This window comes from Bolinopsis microptera, chromosome 1 (assembly GCF_026151205.1).
Source record: "Bolinopsis microptera isolate Bmic1 chromosome 1, MBARI_Bmic_1.0, whole genome shotgun sequence".
Classification (NCBI taxonomy): Eukaryota; Metazoa; Ctenophora; class Tentaculata; order Lobata; family Bolinopsidae; genus Bolinopsis; species Bolinopsis microptera.
Window position 1 is genome coordinate 2651495 of NC_087072.1, and position 26530 is coordinate 2678024.

General features: G+C 37.9%; 3 protein-coding genes across 4 annotated transcripts in view; 2 read left to right on the top strand and 1 right to left on the bottom strand.

Moving 5' to 3' along the window:
* Nucleotides 1-26530, bottom strand: part of LOC134817291 (double-stranded RNA-specific adenosine deaminase-like) — a 536580-nt gene that overhangs the window by 506144 nt on the left and 3906 nt on the right. The gene's annotated exons all lie outside the window — the stretch shown is intronic.
* LOC134817255 (cilia- and flagella-associated protein 58-like) overlaps nucleotides 1-26530 on the top strand; it is a 67899-nt gene that overhangs the window by 20784 nt on the left and 20585 nt on the right. The gene's annotated exons all lie outside the window — the stretch shown is intronic.
* On the top strand, nucleotides 1125-25999 carry LOC134813939 (small nuclear ribonucleoprotein Sm D1-like). Its single transcript, XM_063821887.1, has 4 exons — nucleotides 1125-1218; nucleotides 1641-1775; nucleotides 6836-6966; nucleotides 25733-25999. Exons 1-4 carry the CDS (start codon nucleotides 1205-1207, stop codon nucleotides 25861-25863), a joined length of 411 nt encoding a protein of 136 aa, XP_063677957.1. The 5' UTR covers nucleotides 1125-1204; the 3' UTR covers nucleotides 25864-25999.

The following is a 26530-nucleotide window of genomic DNA, read 5'->3' on the forward strand; positions in this document are numbered from 1 at the left end:
GTCCAATTGCAAAAGACAAAAGTGTAGCAAGGTAACTGGTAACAAGTCTGCTGGTTATTGAGAATTTAACATTAAAATATGTCCCGGCCCTTTGAATCATCCGCCGAATGATCAACTGAATGATTGCAACAGACAAAGAAACAAGCAAAATTTGTTAAATGGAGTGCATGATCAAAGAAGGTATATTAGCTCCCTACAAAAATCTAATCCAATGAGAAAATAAATCTTAAGTCCAATTGCAAATGACAAAAGTGTAGCAAGGTAACTGGTAACAAGTCTGCTGGTTATTGAGAATTTAACATTAAAATATGTCCCGGCCCTTTGGAGCATCCACCGAATGATTAACCGAATGATTGCAACAGACAAAGAAACAAGCAAAATTTGTTAAATGGAGTGCATGATCAAAGAAGGTATATTAGCTCCCTACAAAAATCTAATCCAATGAGAAAATAAATCTAAAGTCCAATTGCAAAAGACAAAAGTGTAGCAAGGTAACTGCAGGTAACAAGTCTGCTGGTTATTGAGAATTTAACATTAAAATATGTCCCGGCCCTTTGAATCATCCGCCGAATGATCAACTGAATGATTGCAACAAACTAAGGAACAAGCAAAATTTGTTAAATGGAGTGCATGATCAAAGAAGGTATATTAGCTCTCTACAAAAATCAAATCCAATGAGAAAATATTGTTTTCCTATACATTGTATATTACAATCACAATCCACGGACATGACTAAAAATGACTGACACGTCCCGCGCGGCATCAGAAATATGGGAGGAAATCTGGCACCACGATTTGTGGTGCCAGTTGTGGCCATGGATAGAGCCCTCTTTGCCGCCTCCGGCGGTCGCGCGCTACTGCAAGCGAGAGGGCTCTGGTTAGAGCAAAGCGCGGCCCAGTAAACTAAAAACTAGCAAGCTAGGTAATACAGCGTTTTATTTTATTTCAACTTGTCGTTCCGAGTGATAAATTTTTGTTTTTTGTCAATATTATTGTCAAATAAATGTTCTAGTTTGCATGCAATTTAATTTTGTGAAACGCGCCGCGCAATGTGTGAATTGGGCGAGACGTGAGAAGAATTATACGAATCTTTATACGAATCGAGCGCTACGGAGAGCGCTCTTTTGTTCTGTCGGCGCGAATAGCTCTATCGTTTTTCCTATTTTTCTGTATCGGTTGATCGTAGCTAACTCTACTTGCAACCATGAAACTCGTAAGGTACGTATCTATGTTTGAATTGTTTGAATTATTCTTGATCTAAGCATGCACCTTAATTGCACTTATTAGTTGCAAACAATTGATAGGATATTACAGTGACGAATATTACAAAGTTCGGTTGGAAAGAAAGTTACCGATCTGTTGTATAATCCTGTAAAATCTATTTTAAAGGGAATGAGTTATGTTCAGTCATTGATGGGCCTATAGCATCGATTGTTAAGTTTTCAGCCACTAACAGGAAGTGTATCATTGCCATTTAACCTAAGGCGACTATTTAATTTGTTCCCAATAACCAAGACTTAACTTGTTACTAAATTACCTTAGAGTGATGAAACCCTACGTCTCAATTTAATTGATCTGTTTTTGTGACCGCTTACTGCTGCTTAGACAAAAGATTAGATGTTCTACGTATTCTATTGCAGGTTTTTGATGAAGCTCTCTCACGAGACAGTCACGATTGAGCTGAAGAACGGGACAGTGGTTCACGGTACCATTACTGGTGTGGACATGAGCATGAACACACATCTCAAAACTGTCAAGATGACCCTCAAGAACAGGTTAGTTTATTGTTCATTTGTGACATTTTACTTAGGCTACATGCTTTAAATTATGGTTTTGGTCTAGATGGTAAAATTAACGTCCCTCCTTTGTTTTCTACACAGCAGAATTTACCTTAAATTTGAAAAATTGTCCTCTCAAGTATCGTGCGTACGACTTACAAAAAATTGTGTGTGTATACTCCTTCAGAGAAGACACGGGCTTTTAGTAAAATAAGATAAAGTGAAGATGAATTTATACACAAAATATAATTCTTTTCCTTTGGCAATGTAATCTTAATAACATGATATCAATGCATTTTAATGTCTCAATTCAAGATCGGGTATCTCCGGGATATAGAAACTGACCATTTGTGTTGCCTGGCCTTATCCCATCTGGTTGTAGCCTAGGGGATCTTGGAATCGGGGACATCCTGAACGTGTCTGTGTTGTTCATGTTGGATAAATCGTTCTTTGACCGGACACGGCCATCATTCAACGGCAGATACTGTCGTATGTTGTCAATTGCTATGCTGAATGACTTGGCTACGTTCTTAGAAAATTGGGGCGTCATATCTTTAACGGATTTCAGTCTTAGCAGATATAACCAAGGATGAAAAATGACCGGGAGAAAGGTTAGTAGGGTTAAGTAGAACATCGATTTTGAATTCAATGTGCCATTTTCGCCATCAGTCAAGACGTGTGAGCGAACAAATCCTGTTAACGATATCCAAACATAAGGAAAACTTGATGCAAAGAACAGTGCCGCAATGAAAACTACCATCATTGAGCTCCGAGTTAGATTATTTGCCATTTTCTTTCTCCTTTCGGGGTTTTCCAAGTTGATTGGTTTCAAAGCATGTTTCACAATCATAAGGATAATGGAGAAATTTGAAGTTACTATGACTAACCAAGCTAGGATGGTGACTGTCATGATAACTATAAGCTCAAACAGAGGGAAAGTAGTTCCAGGTGGAGTCAAATCCAGCATCGTTTCGCATGTCAGCGGTACCGAGAAGTTGGTCTTGAATGCTATAAGGTCAGTGGAAGTGGATTCAGGGTCCCGGAATCGTCCACATACGACCTTCGTGTCATTGAGAAAGAAAACCACCAGTGTGGGAACAAGCTCTATCAGGATTGGTACTGTAAATATCAGACCAATAACGTACCTCATTCTACGTCTTGTAGCTAGTTTACTGTATTGTACAGGTTTCAAGAGATGGAGACATCTATCCAAGGACAACACAGATATGATAAGGATTCTCAGGAAGAAAATAAACTTGAACAGAATAAAGGCTATTTTCTGCGAGTAGAAGTGCATGAGCGGATTACCTTTAAAATGATTTATCCATGTCAAGTGAAGGGCGGTTGGGAAGCCCAGTAGCACTATGAAGACCAGATCAGCGAGCGTCAGGAGCAGGCACAACAGGTTGGTGTTGTAGTAGAGAGACTTCTTGAATATGCTCCAGTTTTTGAAGATCAGGACCGAGAAGTAGCAGTTTATCAGGATGGAAATTAGTGAGAAGATGAGGAGAATTGTTCCTGCTATCTGCATTTCTGGTATTGTCATGCCCCTTTCATTCCCAATATCGTTTGTGGGGCTTATTGGTAGAAAGGGCTCTCTTGGTTGATCTATTTGAGTAGTGGATGGAAAGTCGAAGAATGGAGTGCTTGCCATATTGTCGTCGAGCAGATCTTTGTTTATCTTTTTCACTACTTGCTGGAAAGGGAGAGAGGTATTGAAAACATATTTAATTGATTATATAGAAATATACGGGCAATAATATCGGTTTTTAATTTACAATTAGCTGACTACTATAACTGCAGAGGCCGGTGCTAGATCGGGATTACTCGAGAAGCAACTCGATTTGATCTTTGAAGTAATACACAAGTTAGGTCGGTGACTCGAAAAGTTTAAGTTAGGAAAATTGCATTAAAGGCACTTTACAAAACCATTGCGTATGAGAACTTCCTACGACGAACTCATTAGAGGTGAGACCACGAACGGCTAGGGGGGTTAATAAAGTGTGACATGATTTGTGTTCATGATCATGATCTGTGATTGGTTGTGTTGGACTAGTGTTAGGATCGTGATTCGTGAAGACTGAAGGTTGTTACTTTGAAGGTCTGGTGAAAGGAATTTGCGAAGGAGGTGCTATAAAACTGGTGTGAAGTTGAGGTGGGAAAACTGTGAGTTAAGCTGGAGCCGTCCGGGAATAAGAAAGTAGATACTTATCAGAATACCGTCTATAAAATTATATTAAGATTAAATAAGTAGTTCTCATTCTCTACATAACTACGAGGACAATTTAACAATGAACGCGAAATAAAGTTAACTGGATCCTTGATAAACCTTTCTAAGATTTGACAAAAGCTAAGATTAAATTACGGTTAAGCAATTATAATTAGACGACAAATGACGACATGCCATGCCAAGTTAATTGCATTCTATTATACAAGATAACAATTAGCGACCTGTCATATCTAGCGGCTAGCCCCTTGAGATGTTGGTCCTAACTCATTTCAATCATATAATTATAATAGGCAGCGTGGTCTGACAAGTGACATGTCACTGTTAACCAAACTAGAACTAGTAATTAGTTATTATGTGGCCGTCACATGCTGCCATCAGGAACTATTGTTACAGATGACTTTACTTGATACATTGTCGTTAATACAATAGCCCCGCGTCTTTCTGGTGGCTCTTCAACCTCGTTTACAAAGTCATCAACCTCGTGCTAAATATTCGGGTCATGGAATACTGAAACATGAATTTAGAACGGCGTTGCTCCTCTGCTAAGTTTAAATACCTAATAAAAGCAAAAAGTTTCGTGAGACCAATAAAGATTAGAAGTCATTCCCTTCGCGTCAGTTGGCAACAAATTGGGGAACATTTTCTTCGAGGTGACTTTATAAATTGAAAAGTTAGTAACCCACGAATAGTTGAAATGACACCTAACTTGCTAAATGAGGAATTAGGCTCACTGGCTAAAGATCGCTGACATAATTGGGTAGCTACAGTCTACACCCCTAGAGACAGTTGCTCGAGTAACTCTACGAACTTGTGAATATGGCAAGGTAATTATATATAGGGGGCTAGGTGGCCTAGTGGTAAGAGCATCCGCCTTTAGCGCAGAAGGTTCAGGGTTCGAATCCAAGTGTCACCTAGTCTAGGGAGTAGCTAAGGATCCATTGGATCTATGCGATCTCCTCGGTCGACTCAGCCGAATGATAGGAAACTTAATTGAGGGTTAAATGAGGAGGGGTACCTGTTAGAAGTTCAAGAAACTTCCTAGGATACCCCTTCAGTGCATACTATAAACATAGAACTATTACTATTAACTCAGGTAAATAGAGTGGGATACTGATTTTACTACAGTATTTTAGCAGCAAAGAAGCATCGCAGAGGGGCTAGGACCTCAATTTCACTCGCCAAATACATTATTGTATTCATGAGTGTGCACTCTGCAATGCTGTAATTACCATATTAAGGCGGTCAAGGCGGTCCTAATTGACACAGAAATGGTCTGGACACATATTATATATAATTAGAAACGACCATGACACTGTGACACATAATATTTCTCCAATTCCTCTTGCAGTTGTAGACTTGTTGGCACTAGAATTGTAAGCACTAGACAATAATAGGGATAATATAAGGAATTTTATTTTAAATTATGGAAAATTATGGAATTCTATGTTTAAATTGTACCTTGCTTAAGATCTCACTGGATAAGATGTTGAGGTATAAATGTGATCACGAATCTCTTACCACGCGTCATAGTGCACTGAAAGGCAAGTCGCCCAATATAATTGTGCGCTAGGGTGACAAGTACGGTTGGAAATAAGAATTAAAGCTATCAAGCACAAGCGTCAGTCACAGACGAAAGTAAAGACTGATGCATACGTACTCCCAAATATACTCAATATAGGCCACAGTCGAAAAGAACTCACTACTAAAGAGAAGAGTACTGAGTACTACTAAAGATTTAATTTGATCTGAATTTTGCAACATCCTAAACATAGTCCTTTCAACTTTCAAGTTTACCGAAAATCAAGCTCCTAGTACGTATCACACTGATACCCAGTGCTCCTGCAAATCTACTGATTACCGTGCTACCATTGGTGGATTACTCGACACGTGACCAAATGATCGAGCACATGTGATATTTGCAAATAATAAGACACACTACTCTAATCAAAGCTTATAATACATATTTGATGACTTAAGATAGCTTACAACGTAAACGTAGATTTTAAAATACTTCACTCCGTCGTATGATCGAATTAGAATACCGGAAAATACAGTACCCTCTATAAGTGTAACTAATGCGGAGCTACATTCTACAACAAACACTACCCAACCTAATGTTACCATTCTTTCCGTGGCGAGCTAAAAGCCACAATGACAACGTAGTACGCACTTAATTTATCTGGCAGCCCGCTATTTCCGAAATGACCGGAAAATCTACGAAACCAAAACTAAAACCCTAGAAGAGCCGGAAACTAAATTTCTAAGAACACACTATCCAGAGTGCTGGCTAATGAGCGATAGGGCTAAAAACTAAAATTCTAAGAACACACTATCCAGAGTGCTGGCTGATAAGCGAAAGGGCTAGAAACTAAAAGAGAGTACGCTGCTGGAAGCCCCGCTGATAAGTTAAGTAGGTGTGAACATTTCGTATGTGCGTCTACCCAGCCACATTCCTACTTCCTAGCTACATTCCGACATAGTTCCTAGACAATTCTCACACAATGTTCTGGTAGTACCGATGTAAACAGATACCTAATTTAAATGAGTCTGAGGGGATTCAAAGCATGCCGTACAACCAATGCCCAACCAATCGAACTACTGGGATGTATTATAAAGTTATATAACAATGATATTTTAGAGAAAATACAGTTTCGTACTTTGTAAATATTTCAACACATCCAGTCCGAAATTACAAACAGGAATTTAAGATGTATGAACGTCTGATTAAAATCGTATTAAACTCGAATTGTAGACAGGATGTAACTTTAAATTGTTTTAGATTAATTTCGCACCATGACATAAGATATCATGATATCTGCTATTTCAGGGAGCCGATGAAGCTGGAGACGCTGAGTATCCGTGGTAACAACATCCGCTACTTTATCCTCCCTGACTCTCTTCCTCTCGACACCCTCCTTATTGATGATAGGCCTAAGAAGACTGCTGGCTTCCGTGGAGGTAACTTCTTTGTTCTTTATCTAATTTAGTTGTTTATTTTATCGTCCATTCTCTAATTATTTTACCACTTAGACCCCAGAACTTAAATTTAAAGCTCGAGCCCCCTCGATTCCACTAGTATACTGATCTTAGCCTTAGTTACTGAGTTTATAATATACTGCAAGAAACAAGATGAGCTACTGAGCTGGCTGACGACAATATCAAACGAAAAGGAAGTGTACGATAAATTACAAGACAACAAACATAGTCGGGAAAGTTAATATAGTGTATCACATTCCATTCGATTCTAGCTGCCTATCCCATCTCCTGGCATGGTGTAGGAGTGTCCTTATTCAATTGTAACTCGCGAAAATGTAAGAACTAATTACTGTCACCAAGGAATAAACTAAATAACTTAGCTTCAAAACCTAATTGTTGGCGTTTTATAGATAATAAAGAACACGAATAAGGTCATAAGCTACGGCCCAACCTTACGATCGCTAAATTCAAAGTGGCTTCTCTGACAAACTGTCATGTTTCCTTAAAGATAATCTAAAAATTATCAGTTCATTACAGATCTTAAGTCACTACGTCGCGTGAAACCAAACATGTATATGAGAAGCATGTTCTGGTAGTTTAGAATTTCAGTGATAGGCTAGATTAACAACTGTAACGAACTAACGCTAGTTTTAGCGAGACAAAATGTTACTGTTGTTCATTAGGGTGGCACTGTGACTAAGAAAGGTTCAAACAACACGCATCTTGCAACCAACTCCCCCATTTAAACGACTACATACTTATACTGATACTGCATGACATATACTCAACACTCCTGGTGTGCTACGTAATACGAAAGTGGAATGACAAATATTTGAAATATTTCGAATGAATATTCCTTCCTACCTCCTAAGCGAGATTTGATTATCAAATATCGGCCATTGGTGAGTAATGGGGATGGGTATTTAGGGTAATTATCAAATTATCAAATTATCCTTCCACTGAGATAATCACCAATGGTTACACCAGTTGAACTTACGTTACCCAGGAAACCGAACAGTTGAAGGTATGACTTTATGGAAACACCAATCAAGTCAAGAAGTTAGACACTGCATGCAGTCATCAGTAAACTAATTAGGGGTTAGAATAATGGTGTAACTCTCACTCAAGCAGCAAGTAGCCAACACGTTGTGGTTAAAAGTTAGATTTAGATGAGATTTTAAGCAAATGAAAAAGCAACTTTTCACAAGGCATCGTTTATTTACAAAAAATAGGTAAGTTTGAACAAGCGAGGCGATTTTAGTGAATTTTATACCGTAACAATGTGTGAAATTTGATCCATGTTAGCTATTACTCATATTTAAAATTAGATTTTGCAAAAACTCAGTAATTAATCACCAAATGTGTTGTCTGAATCCAAGAAAACTGAAGCAACTTGTTTGCCATGAGCAGTTTTATGCCATCCGCCGACCAAAGTGTTGACCGTTCTAGCGAGTAGGCGTTAGCAAAGTGACCGGAGTTGGCATACCCCCCCGCCCCCCCCCCCCCCCCCCCCCCATAATGTGTCCTCTATAATTTCATCTGCAGCTTAGACATTAAACAGAGTGACCCAATAGGAATGTTCAGCTGTCCTCTTTAAGTTCCGCCTTTTCGTAACAAGTGAAATACAACTTCAGGACAAGGTCGAGATTTGTCCAGTAGCTGCAGCCATTTACCAAAATTTTACAGGAACAAGATTCTAGTCTTCGCTAAAAGAATTTGTTACCAATAGAAATTAGAAAGCAAAGGACCATACCATATCTCCTAACTGGATTCAGAACTATTTTATTTTAGAAGCATTGTATTTGCCCTACTTGATTTACTAATAAAACGAATGAAAGTGGGCGTACTCGCGAGACTGTGACTTGACAAAAAACCAGTTTTTAAAGTTTTTTGAAGTTTTTAAACTTCGTACTTGAAATAGCAGTTACCGCCGGCTAGGCTGACGAGCTACTTCAATCAGTCAACACTGTTTACTGACATGTTAAACTTGTTTTTAAATCCCTTATCAGTCTTGTAACCTTTCAAAATTCAAACAAACTAACCAAAGTTTAGTCGTTAGTTAAGTCGTTAGAACAAATGAAATTCATTCTTGAGCATCAACATCGTAACCGAAGCAAAGTGTGGTCAAACACAGAATGGTGACTATCCAATTTGCTTTCAGAATTGAAATCTAGCAATGTGAAACGATACATCCAGCAAAATGTTGTTGTGCCAATTTAGGGATCAGAGGATGAAGTCCTGGAAAGTTTGAAAATATTTTCACAGTACAAATTCAAAGAGGAGGGAGAATCTGGAACAATTTTTGGAAAATTTGATTTAAGGAATGTATTCTAGCAATGATGAATGTAAATTTGAACTACAGGATCTTATATATATCATAGTCGTCCTTTCTAAAAAGCTAGACCTCCGTCTACTTTCCAACTTTATTGGCCCCTCACTAGTCAGATACCTTAGCTGCAGATGGCATAACTGCACAGTTAGCTAAGAAATATCTTTGAAAGTGTGCAAAGTTTATTTTTCTGGACAAATGAGTGGCTATCACTCGTGCGATCTCATTGAATGTGCAGGTATAATTGTTTTGTGCAGGCAACAAGGTTACCAGGTTAAGCTTTTTTCGGCGTATACAGGCTTTGTTTAAATTTTTGTGAAGGTGTAACACCCAAAAATACCATTAGCTCTGGAAATATCATGATTGTGTGCGGCAAAGGAGGAGAGACACGGACTCAAAGTCACCATTCTTAGTCTCAGCAAGACCAGTACCCAACGTCAACAGTCATTGTATGATGGTTTATGTGCAGTAATAGGGCCACGTTTATGGACCTCTATCCGATCAAATCTCCACCTCAAAGGGCAAAGCTGTTCAGAATTTCGTAAGTTGTTTCCAGATAACCCACCTTTGAACAGCTACAGCTACCCTTACGGAAATTCTTTGGTGGGCTGGAGTGTGAACTAGGCTGCAGCGATGCTGCAAGGGCGGTCGAACTATCCAATGACCAAGTAAGAGAATCTAGGAATCTCTCTCAAGTATCCTAAGGAAGTAGTCGACAAATCACCAAACTGCGCATTGGTACAGCTTTGGCTGGTGATACACACTCCCTGGCTCGTAGGACTAATCCCCTACAGCCTTGGCACAGAGTAGCACCATCATACCATCACAACAACGGGAGATACCCGCCATTTTATCTTGTTGTTGACAGTCCATGAATCCGAAACGAGGAAATTCACTATTTTCGTGACCGACAGAGTAACCTTAAAATTGTGAACAAAGTGACCCGACCTTAAAATTTGGTTTTGGTAGTCGATTTGCCGATACATATCAACTAAACCATTCTCTGAAATATGGCGGGTCCAAATAAACTCTGAAACCATGTCCCGATCTTCCACAATGTTCACGATTTTACAAATTTATGCACTGAAAGGTCGAGTTGATGAATCCAGATTTTTGGAACATTTTTGGAACATTTTTGGAACATGTGCCAAAATTGTGCCAAAAGTGTGCCATGCATTTATTTGCCCTAATAAGCTCTAAATAATGCCAAAAATAATTGTAAATGATGGATATAGTTGCAAGCTAGGTCTAAGGGCCATCGAAAGTAGCATAACATTACCCAGGTTCATGGAATGAACGAAAATGAACAAAAATGAATATTGTCCTAAAAATGCTCAGAACGGTTTAAAATTGGTCGGAAAGTGTTTATATTGTTCCTAGGACCACTCAAACCAAGTTTGGGAATCACTGCATGTCTAGAACCGATGTTACCAATGTTCCAAAATGTTCCAATTTTGTCACAATAATCCTCCTGAGAATCCAGATTTTTGGAACATGGGCACATCGAAGTATTGGCTGTATTTAAGTGCTGGGAAGCCTCAATTCGGTTTTCTAAGATGGATATAGGTAAAAACTAGGCCTAAGAGCCATCAAAACTCAAATAACATTACCCAGGTTCATGGAATGAACGAAAATGAACAAAAATGAATATTGTCCTAAAAATGCTCAGAACGGTTTAAAATTGGTCGGAAAGTGTTTATATTAGTCCTAGGACCACTCAAACCAAGTTTGAGAATCACTGCATGTCTAGAACCGATGTTACCTATGTTCCAAAATGTTCCAATTTTGGCACAATAATCCTCCTGAGAATCCAGATTTTTGGAACATGGGCACATCGAAGTATTGGCTGTATTTAAGTGCTGGGAAGCCTCAATTTGGTTTTCTAAGATGGATATAGGTAAAAACTAGGCCTAAGAGCCATCAAAACTCAAATAACATTACCCAGGTTCATGGAATGAACGAAAATGAACAAAAATGAATATTGTCCTAAAAATGCTCAGAACGGTTTAAAATTGGTCGGAAAGTGTTTATATTAGTCCTAGGACCACTCAAACCAAGTTTGGGAATCACTGCAGCTGCATGTCTAGAACCGATGTTACCTATGTTCCAAAATGTTCCAATTTTGGCACAATAATCCTCCTGAGAATCCAGATTTTTGGAACATGGGCACATCGAAGTATTGGCTGTATTTAAGTGCTGGGAAGCCTCAATTCGGTTTTCTAAGATGGATATAGGTAAAAACTAGGCCTAAGAGCCATCAAAACTCAAATAACATTACCCAGGTTCATGGAATGAACGAAAATGAACAAAAATGAATATTGTCCTAAAAATGCTCAGAACGGTTTAAAATTGGTCGAAAAGTGTTTATATTAGTCCTAGGACCACTCAAACCAAGTTTGGGAATCACTGCATGTCTAGAACCGATGTTACCAATGTTCCAAAATGTTCCAATTCGAGTGGTCTTAGGACCAATACAAACACTTTCCGACCAATTTTAAACCGCTCTGAGCAATTCCAAAGAGTTTACGAAAGAGTCATAAGGCCAATCAACAGACTATTCATTTACTGTACTGTTAAGATGGTTCGGTATTCTGCACCCCTCGTATCGGTTCTGGGCATGCAGTGATTCCATAAACAGTCAGACAGTCACACAATGTACACCCTATATTTAGATCACATCAGTTTCATTTGTATCACATCACTTCGTGTAACAGATGTGTGGAAGCAAATTAAGATGTGATCTGAATAAGGTGATCCGAGCGTAGCAAGGTTATCCGATCTTATTTGGTGTGATCGGATGTAGAGGCGTAAGATCAGATCAGGTCATCAGCAATAGGATTAACTTAGCAAGCTTGTTAATGAATAAGAAGAGAATAAATAGATAATTAAGTTATACAAATCATTTTCCCTCTCTGTTAACCACAACAACTACAACGACAATGAATCCCTTCACTAAATTGATGAGCCTACCTCTTTATCTACCAGTTCAAAGAAGCACCAGCAGTCCACCTCACTCAACCAACCCCTTCACCAGCAATCTTTATTCCTCAACCAACTCATTCACCACCAGCCTACCTAACGCAACCAACCCCTTCACCAGCAACCTACCTCGCTCAACCAACCCTTTCACCAGCAACCTTCATCCCTCAACGAACAAATACATCAATATATTGGGGGATTATTAAAACCAAAATAGTTGCCCAATAAAATTATTTCTGCCTTCTCTTGGAGGTACGTGTGCTAATTGTAAATAATTCTGAATGCAACTTTAAGACTCTGTTGGACGAAAATATTGACTCTTTGCCACCATTTTCTTACCATTTCGAGCGCTTTAAGGACAATATTCATTTTTGTTCATTTTCGTTCATTCCATGAACCTGGGTAATGTTATTTGAGTTTTGATGGCTCTTAGGCCTAGTTTTTACCTATATCCATCTTAGAAAACCGAATTGAGGCTTCCCAGCACTTAAATACAGCCAATACTTCGATGTGCCCATGTTCCAAAAATCTGGATTCTCAGGAGGATTATTGTGCCAAAATTGGAACATTTTGGAACATAGGTAACATCGGTTCTAGACATGCAGTGATTCCCAAACTTGGTTTGAGTGGTCCTAGGACTAATATAAACACTTTCCGACCAATTTTAAACCGTTCTGAGCATTTTTAGGACAATATTCATTTTTGTTCATTTTCGTTCATTCCATGAACCTGGGTAATGTTATTTGAGTTTTGATGGCTCTTAGGCCTAGTTTTTACCTATATCCATCTTAGAAAACCGAATTGAGGCTTCCCAGCACTTAAATACAGCCAATACTTCGATGTGCCCATGTTCCAAAAATCTGGATTCTCAGGAGGATTATTGTGCCAAAATTGGAACATTTTGGAACATAGGTAACATCGGTTCTAGACATGCAGTGATTCCCAAACTTGGTTTGAGTGGTCCTAGGACTAATATAAACACTTTCCGACCAATATTAAACCGTTCTGAGCATTTTTAGGACAATATTCATTTTTGTTCATTTTCGTTCATTCCATGAACCTGGGTAATGTTATTTGAGTTTTGATGGCTCTTAGGCCTAGTTTTTACCTATATCCATCTTAGAAAACCGAATTGAGGCTTCCCAGCACTTAAATACAGCCAATACTTCGATGTGCCCATGTTCCAAAAATCTGGATTCTCAGGAGGATTATTGTGACAAAATTGGAACATTTTGGAACATTGGTAACATCGGTTCTAGACATGCAGTGATTCCCAAACTTGGTTTGAGTGGTCCTAGGAACAATATAAACACTTTCCGACCAATTTTAAACCGTTCTGAGCATTTTTAGGACAATATTCATTTTTGTTCATTTTCGTTCATTCCACGAACCTGGGTAATGTTATTTGAGTTTTGATGGCTCTTAGGCCTAGTTTTTACCTATATCCATCTTAGAAAACCGAATTGAGGCTTCCCAGCACTTAAATACAGCCAATACTTCGATGTGCCCATGTTCCAAAAATCTGGATTCTCAGGAGGATTATTGTGCCAAAATTGGAACATTTTGGAACATAGGTAACATCGGTTCTAGACATGCAGTGATTCCCAAACTTGGTTTGAGTGGTCCTAGGACTAATATAAACACTTTCCGACCAATTTTAAACCGTTCTGAGCATTTTTAGGACAATATTCATTTTTGTTCATTTTCGTTCATTCCATGAACCTGGGTAATGTTATTTGAGTTTTGATGGCTCTTAGGCCTAGTTTTTACCTATATCCATCTTAGAAAACCGAATTGAGGCTTCCCAGCACTTAAATACAGCCAATACTTCGATGTGCCCATGTTCCAAAAATCTGGATTCTCAGGAGGATTATTGTGACAAAATTGGAACATTTTGGAACATTGGTAACATCGGTTCTAGACATGCAGTGATTCCCAAACTTGGTTTGAGTGGTCCTAGGACTAATATAAACACTTTCCGACCAATTTTAAACCGTTCTGAGCATTTTTAGGACAATATTCATTTTTGTTCATTTTCGTTCATTCCATGAACCTGGGTAATGTTATTTGAGTTTTGATGGCTCTTAGGCCTAGTTTTTACCTATATCCATCTTAGAAAACCGAATTGAGGCTTCCCAGCACTTAAATACAGCCAATACTTCGATGTGCCCATGTTCCAAAAATCTGGATTCTCAGGAGGATTATTGTGACAAAATTGGAACATTTTGGAACATTGGTAACATCGGTTCTAGACATGCAGTGATTCCCAAACTTGGTTTGAGTGGTCCTAGGACTAATATAAACACTTTCCGACCAATTTTAAACCGTTCTGAGCATTTTTAGGACAATATTCATTTTTGTTCATTTTCGTTCATTCCATGAACCTGGGTAATGTTGTTTGAGTTTTGATGGCTCTTATGCCTAGTTTTTACCTATATCCATCTTAGAAAACCGAATTGAGGCTTCCCAGCACTTAAATACAGCCAATACTTCGATGTGCCCATGTTCCAAAAATCTGGATTCTCAGGAGGATTATTGTGACAAAATTGGAACATTTTGGAACATTGGTAACATCGGTTCTAGACATGCAGTGATTCCCAAACTTGGTTTGAGTGGTCCTAGGACTAATATAAACACTTTCCGACCAATTTTAAACCGTTCTGAGCATTTTTAGGACAATATTCATTTTTGTTCATTTTCGTTCATTCCATGAACCTGGGTAATGTTGTTTGAGTTTTGATGGCTCTTATGCCTAGTTTTTACCTATATCCATCTTAGAAAACCGAATTGAGGCTTCCCAGCACTTAAATACAGCCAATACTTCGATGTGCCCATGTTCCAAAAATCTGGATTCTCAGGAGGATTATTGTGACAAAATTGGAACATTTTGGAACATTGGTAACATCGGTTCTAGACATGCAGTGATTCCCAAACTTGGTTTGAGTGGTCCTAGGAACAATATAAACACTTTCCGACCAATTTTAAACCGTTCTGAGCATTTTTAGGACAATATTCATTTTTGTTCATTTTCGTTCATTCCATGAACCTGGGTAATGTTGTTTGAGTTTTGATGGCTCTTATGCCTAGTTTTTACCTATATCCATCTTAGAAAACCGAATTGAGGCTTCCCAGCACTTAAATACAGCCAATACTTCGATGTGCCCATGTTCCAAAAATCTGGATTCTCAGGAGGATTATTGTGACAAAATTGGAACATTTTGGAACATTGGTAACATCGGTTCTAGACATGCAGTGATTCCCAAACTTGGTTTGAGTGGTCCTAGGAACAATATAAACACTTTCCGACCAATTTTAAACCGTTCTGAGCATTTTTAGGACAATATTCATTTTTGTTCATTTTCGTTCATTCCACGAACCTGGGTAATGTTATTTGAGTTTTGATGGCTCTTAGGCCTAGTTTTTACCTATATCCATCTTAGAAAACCGAATTGAGGCTTCCCAGCACTTAAATACAGCCAATACTTCGATGTGCCCATGTTCCAAAAATCTGGATTCTCAGGAGGATTATTGTGCCAAAATTGGAACATTTTGGAACATAGGTAACATCGGTTCTAGACATGCAGTGATTCCCAAACTTGGTTTGAGTGGTCCTAGGAACAATATAAACACTTTCCGACCAATTTTAAACCGTTCTGAGCATTTTTAGGACAATATTCATTTTTGTTCATTTTCGTTCATTCCACGAACCTGGGTAATGTTATTTGAGTTTTGATGGCTCTTAGGCCTAGTTTTTACCTATATCCATCTTAGAAAACCGAATTGAGGCTTCCCAGCACTTAAATACAGCCAATACTTCGATGTGCCCATGTTCCAAAAATCTGGATTCTCAGGAGGATTATTGTGCCAAAATTGGAACATTTTGGAACATAGGTAACATCGGTTCTAGACATGCAGTGATTCCCAAACTTGGTTTGAGTGGTCTTAGGACTAATATAAACACTTTCCGACCAATTTTAAACCGTTCTGAGCATTTTTAGGACAATATTCATTTTTGTTCATTTTCGTTCATTCCATGAACCTGGGTAATGTTATTTGAGTTTTGATGGCTCTTAGGCCTAGTTTTTACCTATATCCATCTTAGAAAACCGAATTGAGGCTTCCCAGCACTTAAATACAGCCAATACTTCGATGTGCCCATGTTCCAAAAATCTGGATTCTCAGGAGGATTATTGTGACAAAATTGGAACATTTTGGAACATTGGTAACATCGGTTCTAGACATGCAGTGATTCCCAAACTTGGTTTGAGTGGTCCTAGGACTAATATAAACACTTTCCGACCCATTTTAAACCATTCTGAGCACTTTGAGAAGAATGTTCATTTTCGTTCATTTCTGGTCATTCCATGGGTAATTTTATACGACTTTTGATGGCTCCTAGGCCTAGCTTACGGCTATATCCATTTTAGAAAACCGAACTGAGCCTTCCCAGCACTCAAATACGGCCAATACTGCGATGTGCCCATGTTCCAAATTTATGGATTCATCTACTGGAAAGGTCTACCAAAATCGCTTTTTTAGTATTGAAAGTACAAATTTGTTATGCGCGTGTCGGACTTGCAAAGCGCGCGCTAAGCCACACTGCCGGGCACACAATTAGCTAAGCGCTGCATTCAAATTCAAAGCTCTACTGATTCTCAGCTTATGTAAAACTACAGTATCTATCTTGCAATCTTCAGATACCTCTGAGATTTCCACACACTTTTCATATTATCCCACCCACTTTTATAATTACAATAATTAGACAATGTTTAATTTTTTAAGCACATAATTTTTCAGCACATAATTCTCAGAGATGTTATATATCGGGATCAAATTTTAAATCAAGGACGTCAATGTGTTCCGATATCAGTCCGACTTCCTTTAAGCGAATCATTGATTTATCTTTAAATACTCCTAAGAGAACTTCAGATCATTGAGGATCTTCCCGAATTCAACTATCTTGGTCCCAAGAAAATCGAGCATCCCCTTGAATTCGCCGTCACTCATCAGTACCTTCTCCTTTTTCAGCGCTTTCACTTTTCTTGCAAATCGTCTTGTCATCTTTTTCATTTTCTTTATCAGCTTTTCCTTTATGTTTGATGGCATTTTTGGAAATTCTGGTAGAATGAACTCAATATACTCGGAGATGTTATTGATTTGTTGAACATTTTCCTTCAGAGCTTCACAGTACTTTTCATTGTAGTTTACGCCTTCTTTGAGGTCCGCTAACTTGTTATTCATGTGATTGTTGATCTTTGTTAATCTCACCAGTTTGTCTTCATTCTCTTTTATACCCATCTCCCTCAAGTCGATAGTAGAGGTAGAGAAGTTGGGACCTTCAGTTACTGCTGTAACTCCAGCGACCATTATGTAGAGGAGCATTAGGAGACCGTTCCTCGTCATACTTAACCCTGTTAAAGTTTCAATAGTTATACTAAATACTTTGACCAACAATAATAGACCCAGTTCCCACACTGTTTACAGGAATAGGGCTAGAGTTACGATTTCCCCGGTTTACTCGTTGTACGAAAAGACATTGTCCAGTAGTCTTATCTTTCGCAAAAAAATACATTTTTAAACAGTTTTAGCATACGGGTTCAACAACGATCGAGTATGTGATTATAGCAGTTGACGAGGAATATTCAATTCCCAAGTTGACAGTTGGCATAGAGCTGGCACGTAGACGTGAACGTGGTGACACAACATTGCCCCATCTGCACTGGCTTGTTTAACGCCAGATATGCTTAATAATTCTCGCCAAAAAGTTGAATAATGCAACAAATTATATAGCTCAAACTAATAACACAAAGGTTTCAAATCATTGACGAATTAGAATCTAAGTATCTTGCCATATGAGGTCGTTTACATATTACGTATCCACTTTTTGGAAAATGTTCACCCCCCCCCCCTGTAATTTCCCCATCGGCTGATTATGTACTATGTGAACGACCCAATATCAGAGGTTGTAATGTAAATCAGTTGAGGAAAAATACCATGATTCCCTACATATAGTACGGATGATTACAAAACAAATTGGTGGTCATTGAAATTTAAGGTTATTAGGCAGGGATAATCTACAACTCTGAAACTATTCTGGCCTTGATAATTAGCGAGAAAGAAAATCCAATGGACTGCACATTTAAGGGCGAGTTACAATTTTACAGTACCTGCCTGGACTAAATTTATGATAACTCATATTATATGATCTAAATTGTTTTGTAATAGCTGACACCCGCAGTACAATCTAAATTATCATATAGCACAAGTAGGGCAGCTGAGATGACTTGGAGAATTTTGAGATTTAACTGATTCGAATCTTTAGCAAATGAAATGATTGGTAATTTGTTGTTTGAGTCACAGGTACGCTCGCGCGGAATTATCATAAGACTGGAAAATTAAAAACTGGGTAATGACTTAAATAGTTAAATAGTCTCTAAATGGCATCATTGTTGGTCTCTTTTATACATCAAAGAACCGTAATTTAAATTGGGAGCCCCAAGATTGTTGATTCACAGCTTGATATACGGAAATAATAGTAGTATCATTTTAAAATGAAAACTTGTAAGTCTTAGATTCAGTCGAGTGAAATTTGCATTAAAATCACCAAACACTTGCAACAAAAATATCAATTGTCTACCGCAATATTTAAACCCGCACTCTTAAGCTCAGACAATAAATCATATAATTGTGTTATTTAAGGGTAGTTATTCATCCTACAGCTCAGGGGTAACACGGCAGAGATCCAACTGTGTCGCTGTTAAAGTGGGTCCAGTGCCATCAACCTGCCTTAACAGAGTCAAACTAAATTAACTCTTCAAAAACTAATTTGTAGACTCGTCATGCCTGGATGACGTTATTTCCAAAAACAGCAAATGAATTTCCTACAGAGCGCCGCTCACTCGGCAGCTAGGTGTGAGCATGATGTCAGGGGGTCCGGACTCTTGGGCGTGAGACTCTAGGGCGTGGGGGTGTGAAAAAACAGAACTCTACTGCGGCAAATATTATTTTCCTATTTTCGATCTAAATATATCTAATTTCATATTTATTTCGAATGCCCGTGGTCACAGGGAGTGTTCTTTGAAAGTCAGTTTTTATCACATCAAGAAATATTTATCTCGACCTAAGATACAGCAGATGAAATGATTAATGAAACACTGACTGTACACAACGTAAGCGGATTAAAGTTATCTCAAGACAATCCTGTAATCATATTTATATATATTAACGGGTCGGCATAATATCATTTAAACTTTCAAATTTATAGAGTCTCACGCCCTACTAGAGTAACGGTCCCTTATTCTTTAACTTCTGTCTAAATATACAGAGCAAAGATGGGATTGCCCCGATCCATCGAGAGGAATATATCCCTTAGTACCAGTAGACATATACAAATATATAAATAATATGTATAGTAGTAGACACGGTGGGTGGGGTCGAGGACCTATAAATACAGCACTTTAACTTTAGTACTTAGCTTGGTATAAATCGTACACGTTTATAGAGACTATTGGACTTCTTGGATTCTCTCAAACAGCATTAATGATTCTTTGTACGTTTGGCAGCTAAAACCGAATTAATATACAGATATATAATATATATAGAATATAGAATATAGATATACATATGTATAATATGTATTGGTCTTGTGAAACTTGACTGGGTAGTGAGTTTAATGAGCCTTTTGTCGATTTAATTTCAAATCTTTGTTACAACCATACCAATTATCAAAACTTTGACAAGTGTCACTCTAAATTTCGTACATTGTGCTGCAAGTCCCTTAAAATATGTCATAACCAAATATGTTTATTCAAAGCCTACTCTGTCAAAGTTTTTATATCTGGCCTGGGGATCCTTTCCGAAACGGTACTCAAGTGAAAAACGGTACAAGCAAAAAGTATTTCCGATGTGACTATCATGGTACGGACGTTACTTAAGTGCAATAATTATGCTTAACTCAAAAAGTATTCGAAGAGAAACGAATAATTATGTTAGCAATATTGAATTGACAATTTTCAAACGCAAGGAATTATTTTAAAGATCATTATTAATTCACACGCATTGTTGATAAGACGAATCGAAGGATACAGTGCTGAAAATATACTCAAAGTCACAGCAATAACAGATCTCAGAGAGGGTGCAAAAATTGAATGAATTGTAGCAAATACTGAGGACTTTAAATTTGGACTTCTATAAAAAAGGGTTACTATCACGTCATGCAGTTTGACTTTGTAGACAGTCTAAATATGCATTTTACTTAAGATAAATCATATTTTAAAAATATCATTGTAGGCTCCCATTTCCCAAGCGGTCCCGAGTGGTCCTTTCTAAAAACCTAGACGTCCATTCACGTGACAGTCCAACTTTCTGACCCCTCCCTGCAAGTAGTTTAACTGCACTGCAAAGTACTGACGCTTTATTTGCTCTAACCCATAAATATCCTGCAATAGGAGTCAACAGGACCCTATTTAAATATCATTGTATGCTCACATGTGGTCCTTTCTAAAAACCTAGACGTCAGTCTACGCGACGGTCCAACCTTATTGGCCCCTCACTGCAAAGTGCAAAATATAGTTTATCAGTATCACTGCACGCGCTGATATCATTGAGATTTTAATGAGCTTGTAGAATTGCTCTGTGCAGGCAGCAAGGTTAACAGGTTAAGCATCTTAGTTTTCACTTTGCAGTAAATTATGCTCAATTACCTTATCATTAACAGGTGATACTGATACCTGTACAATATTTATTTAAGATTTTGTAACACTAACATGTTCGACGAGTTAGAGAGTTAGAGAATCAACTCTGAATTCGGCGCGCTCGTTTAGTAAACCTAAAACCTTATCAGTAGTACCACTGAACTTTGAAACATTGTCAGTGCAGTCAATACTCAATTATCACCAACCAATCTGAGCAATCGGAATCCTTACAGGGTTGTAACTACAGTTCGGGGCCGTTCACATATTACGTAATCAGACAAGGGGGAGGGGGTTTCCAAATGCTTACGGTTGATTACGGGAGGGGGGTTTTGGTAGTTGATTACGTAACCAAAATTTTCTTTTTTACCGTCTAGAATAATAACAATTTGGCAATATTTTAATTCAAATTCCACTCAATTTCACTCTGATAGTGATAAAATTTAGAAATTGATCGAATATCCGGCTATAATAGTAAGTAGTTTAGAAGGTGCTTGGCCGGATATCATAAAAATGATTTCGGCTCATCATTATAGCATGATCAGGGTAGCATGAAACGTAGAGAAAAGTGTTTTCTAGGGAAAAAAGTCAGGGGGGGGGGGGGGGGGTCAGGCCATTATTACGTAATATTGCTGTCAGGAGGGGGGGTGGGGGTCGGGTCTTGATAATGGTTGATTACGGAGGGGGGAGGGGGTAAAAATTGCTAAAATATTGATTACGTAATATGTGAATGACCCCTAAATCTACATAATCACTTAAGTGCCACTTTTTTCGGAAAAGACCCCCTGGACTTCATATATAGCTGATCGCTCCATCATAAATTAATCTGCACATGTTTAATACATCACCAATTTTCCTTGATATTCAAATATCATATTTTGGATCAATTTTATCCCTCCGTAATCAGTTTTACATTCAGAAACTCCCTCACTCCCCCGTGGTGATTACCAGTATAGTAAAATTCATATTTTTAAAAAATACGTCAAAAAAACCAATACGCATTTTTCACCAAACAAATTTAAGATGTTTCACTGTGGAGTTCTTTTGGCCGGAAAATGATGTACATTCGACATTCGACATGGAGACGGACAAGATGTTGCGAATTTCAAGATAACCAAAATCGAACAACTAAGTAAAAAATAGAATTACATCTTTAAGTTCGAAAGCTGCACTAAGTTAATTCAGCTATGAAAACAGAAACAGAAACTACTAACGATTGAACGATATTGATAATTGATAATTATGATATTGATAATTATGATATTGATAGTTGATAATTATGAAACATCTTGCTTTTATAGTCCACATATTCAAAATTTAAAACGCACTGACGCGTCATGACGTTGCAATGTGTCTGTAATCGACGAAATTTTAAATCGCTCGATACAGATATTCGATGTAGATACGAAATTCAGTAACAGTTTAAGTGACAATATCGTGCAACGCCAGTGGCCCAGTGCGTTTTAAATCTTGAATATGTAGACTCATAAGCAAGATGAGTAATTCTATTTTTAATGTAATTCTATTTTTGACTTATTCGTTCGATTTTGCGGGAATATGGATTTGGCACTTAATATCTTTATGACGAAAAAGAGGGCGTGTCGTGCTACACCCTCTGTAATCAATAAAATTTTACGAAACTTTCAGGAAATCTAAGTTTGATTACAATTCTGCAATTTTGACAAGAATTACGTGAGTTATTAGGGTTGCGTGTGGGCAGTTACTTCTGGGCCACCCTGTATTTAATGTATATGATCTGGTGCCACTGCAAACCACCCATTTGGATATGTTTGAAGTGATATCTCAAATTTGGCTCATAGAAATTCGCCCAAACTTGCACAGATTATCCGTTTTATAACCATATAACTATCTGGAAAGTTTCAAGAAAATCGTATATTCAGGCCTTGGTTCCACTGCAAACAACCCATTTGTATTTTTCACATATTTAACATATATTTAACAACCTTATTTGAAAATTGCCGATTTGATGGTTAATGTCAATGTCGTACTTTGAGGGGGGTGATGCAACGTCAATTAATGTCAGTATTCCATAAAAACCCCAAACTGACATTGACATTAATTGACATTAATTGACATTAATATGTCTTGAAATTTGAGATTATCATTATTCGAATCTAAATATTCAAGATATTCACGTCTATGTAAGTTAGACCGGTTCAAAAAAACAAAATGTCCTTGAATAATTATGAGTATGTTCTTATCTGTTGATCCTGAGGTTCAAAGATCACCAAAAAAATTTCAGCTTCCAACTCTTCCATCTTCGGTCCCCACCGGCCACGCCCATATTTTATTGGTTTCTTATACCTTTATACAGGTAAAATATCTAGAATCGGCTTTTTTAGTATGAAGGAGTAATGTTAGCTGTTTAAGATTCGTTATTCAAATATAAATGTCATGAAGGCATTTCGTTTAATGTTGGTTTTAAGTTCTGATGATGTTGAGAACCACGCCCTTGGATGGCCACGCCCATTTAAGAAAATTAAATTTAGGAAAACCGTATTATTTTAGTTTTATTGTTTAACGATCTGAATTTTTTTCACATTTCACATTTCCATATGTGATAGTAGTGAATAAATTGATGATATAAACGTTCTAAAGTGCTAAAAGTATGGTAGAACTACATAATCTCTGGTCGAAAAATATCGTGTCGATTAATGTCAGTATTCCAAAATTTTGCAAAACTGACATTGACATTAATTGACATTAATTGACATTAATTGACATTAATTGACATTAATTGACGTTGCATCACCCCCACTTTGAGGGAAAATACGCGTACTATAAACAAATCGAATACAGCTGTACTTTTTGAATCATTTAGGTGTTCTACAATTTATAAACTGTTAAAGGCTTTGTTTTCCTGATCCTGATGCTTCCAATCAATCGTTTATCTCCTTATATGGGCATCACGTGCAATCACTCGTTTATGATATTTTTGAGACTTTCAATCTTTCGCAGGAATTTTTCCAAGGTTGATTTGGAGACTCCAAACCCTTCGGTGTCCTTCATCGACATCAGTACGTTGATCCGTTTCTCCATTTTCTGTAACTTTTTCATCATCTTCTCTTCAAAGATCAGATTTTCAGAAAGTAGCCATTCTATATCACGTGCTGGTGTGTTGGCCTTGTACAATGCTTTGTACAATGCCTTCAAGTACAAATTCTGTCTTTCTTCTGGTTTCTTTTCTTCAAACATGGATCCTATCTCGTTTTTCATTGGGACGAAGATATCTTTTATTTCTTTCAAGCCCTTGTGGTCAAGTGGATCATGACCCCGCTGTTGATGTTTATAACTCAACTCTGTTGTTTGTGCACTTGGAGTCACTGCATTTTCATCAATCTTTAAAGCTGCCGCCACAATTGTCACTACCAAAGCTGAAACAATGTTCCTTATCGCCATGTCATCCAGCTATTTCCCTGGGAAGGGAGGATGTTAAATGAAATGTAGAGCGTAAAAGAAAACTTGATTTTGGTTGCGAATCAAAAGAAATTGTCAACATAAAATTTGCAAGCACCTACTACTTATATCTCCTATGTTGCGACGGTTTTTGAATATCGTGTTCTAAAAGTTCGTGGGAAAATGCATTATTATTTAAGTCTAAATCTCATCATCAAGCTATTCCTTCATTACAAAATGAATCACGAAAATGATCTCTCGATTGTATCTTGCATGAACTATTAAGAATGGCTGCCTGCCAAAACACAGATATACTCAGAATCCTACACCTTCAAAGTATGGCACCGACGAAACGAAACTGAATTTAAGTAAATTGATTTTATTTGTAATTTAAATGGTTTGACTGTTTACCGAATACATAGAAATATTTCAACGAGAAAAAAGTATATGCAACACAGTAATACAATAGCATACAGGAAGTGTTAAAGGGTGAGGAGAAATCTTGTTTCTTGGCTTAAATCTTATCAGGAGGGGGCCATAATAATTGTGGTAATTTGATTGTCTGCATGTGTGAGTATTGATAGCGAGTGGTAATGTCTTGCTCACGCAGAGTTCTAGTCCACAAATTTACAGTCTCCGTCTTAAAATCTAATCATTTGTTTTCCCCCAACATAAGCATATTATCTGGAAAGACATATGAAATAAAGACTCTATTTATAGAAGGAAATGGAGGAATATCACAATAATATGCAGTAGGTTGTTTGAAGTTGCATTACTGGAATCGCACCGCCTGATTGTTAAAAGAATTGACACATTTTTGGGGCCTATATATACCTGATCATAACGTGATTATACACACCTGAACAAATTAGATAGTATGTGATGCTTATTCGAGTTTAGAATTGGTCTGAGAAGATGTCGGACAGGTACTGAGCTTTATATGCACGGGCCAGCTCACTACGAACGAAAATTACTTATTAGTGTTTATGGCAGAAAATCATTATCTATCGGAAAATTATCCCATTCTATTGATTTAAATGTAGTTTCATTATATTCTGTTAAAAGTCATTTTCTTATCAACCACCATCGGCTTTCTCCTAGTCCAAGTTAAAGTCAGATTCGAAGAAGTATTTAAACTGCAACCAAGTGTCATTTTTTAGAACTTTCCCCCTCACCTACCCTAAATACTGCTTAATCGGCTTTGTTGTCATCAATTTACGATACTGTGTTTTGACAGTTGACATAACGTTGACATTAATTGATAATTGTTAAAATGATTCGGGTGAGTTCAGTTTTATAAAACTTTTCTTTGATTAACTGTTCAACATTTCAGGACGTGGAGGAAGGGGTAGAGGCGGTGGACGCGGAGGAAGAGGAAGCCGTGGAGGGCGTGGTGGCCGAGGTGGCGGCGATCGCCGTGGTGGTGGTGGTGGTGGCCGTGGAGGCCGTGGAGGACGAGACTGAGACAATATCCGTGCACATTTGGGATTCCTCATATCTTAATATTATTTTATTTTATTTATTTTCCCAGATTTATACACGGTTCACATGAACTCTTATTTTTATGATTTTTAACCGAGTTCGGTCTTGTCGTGCAAAATGTTGTCTTATTCCTTGCCTTGAATTTTACGAGCTAAAAAGGAAGATTTTATTTGTTCACTTTTGACTTTTACAATAACTCATAACTAAATAAAAGTTGATGGACGTTACTCTTGTATCACGTTGCGACCCCCACGGTCGTTTCACTATGTATCGTTACGACGATACAGGGGGAGCCGCGCACTTCGTGCGCGGCGGGTCATACAACGTATGACAACGTTACTCGTCTAAATTTCTTCAAAGTAGCGCCCCGCTTTCTTCTCGAAATGGCAAGTGCTACGAAGTAATAATAATTCCTCAATAAACACTTAACTTGCAACTGCTAGTCTATTGCTCGCTACTCTCACGTGTTCAGGAAGCCTGAAAAGAGCGCCGCGCACAGGGATCGGCGTACCAGGCAAGGGACCATTACCTAAGACGTCGCCAAAATCGCAGATTTTTAGACCTCCCCCTGTCCGGGTGTGTCCGGATTTTCAGCTACTTTTAAGAGTACAACTACAAATACAAAATAGCAACATATGCATAGCCATGT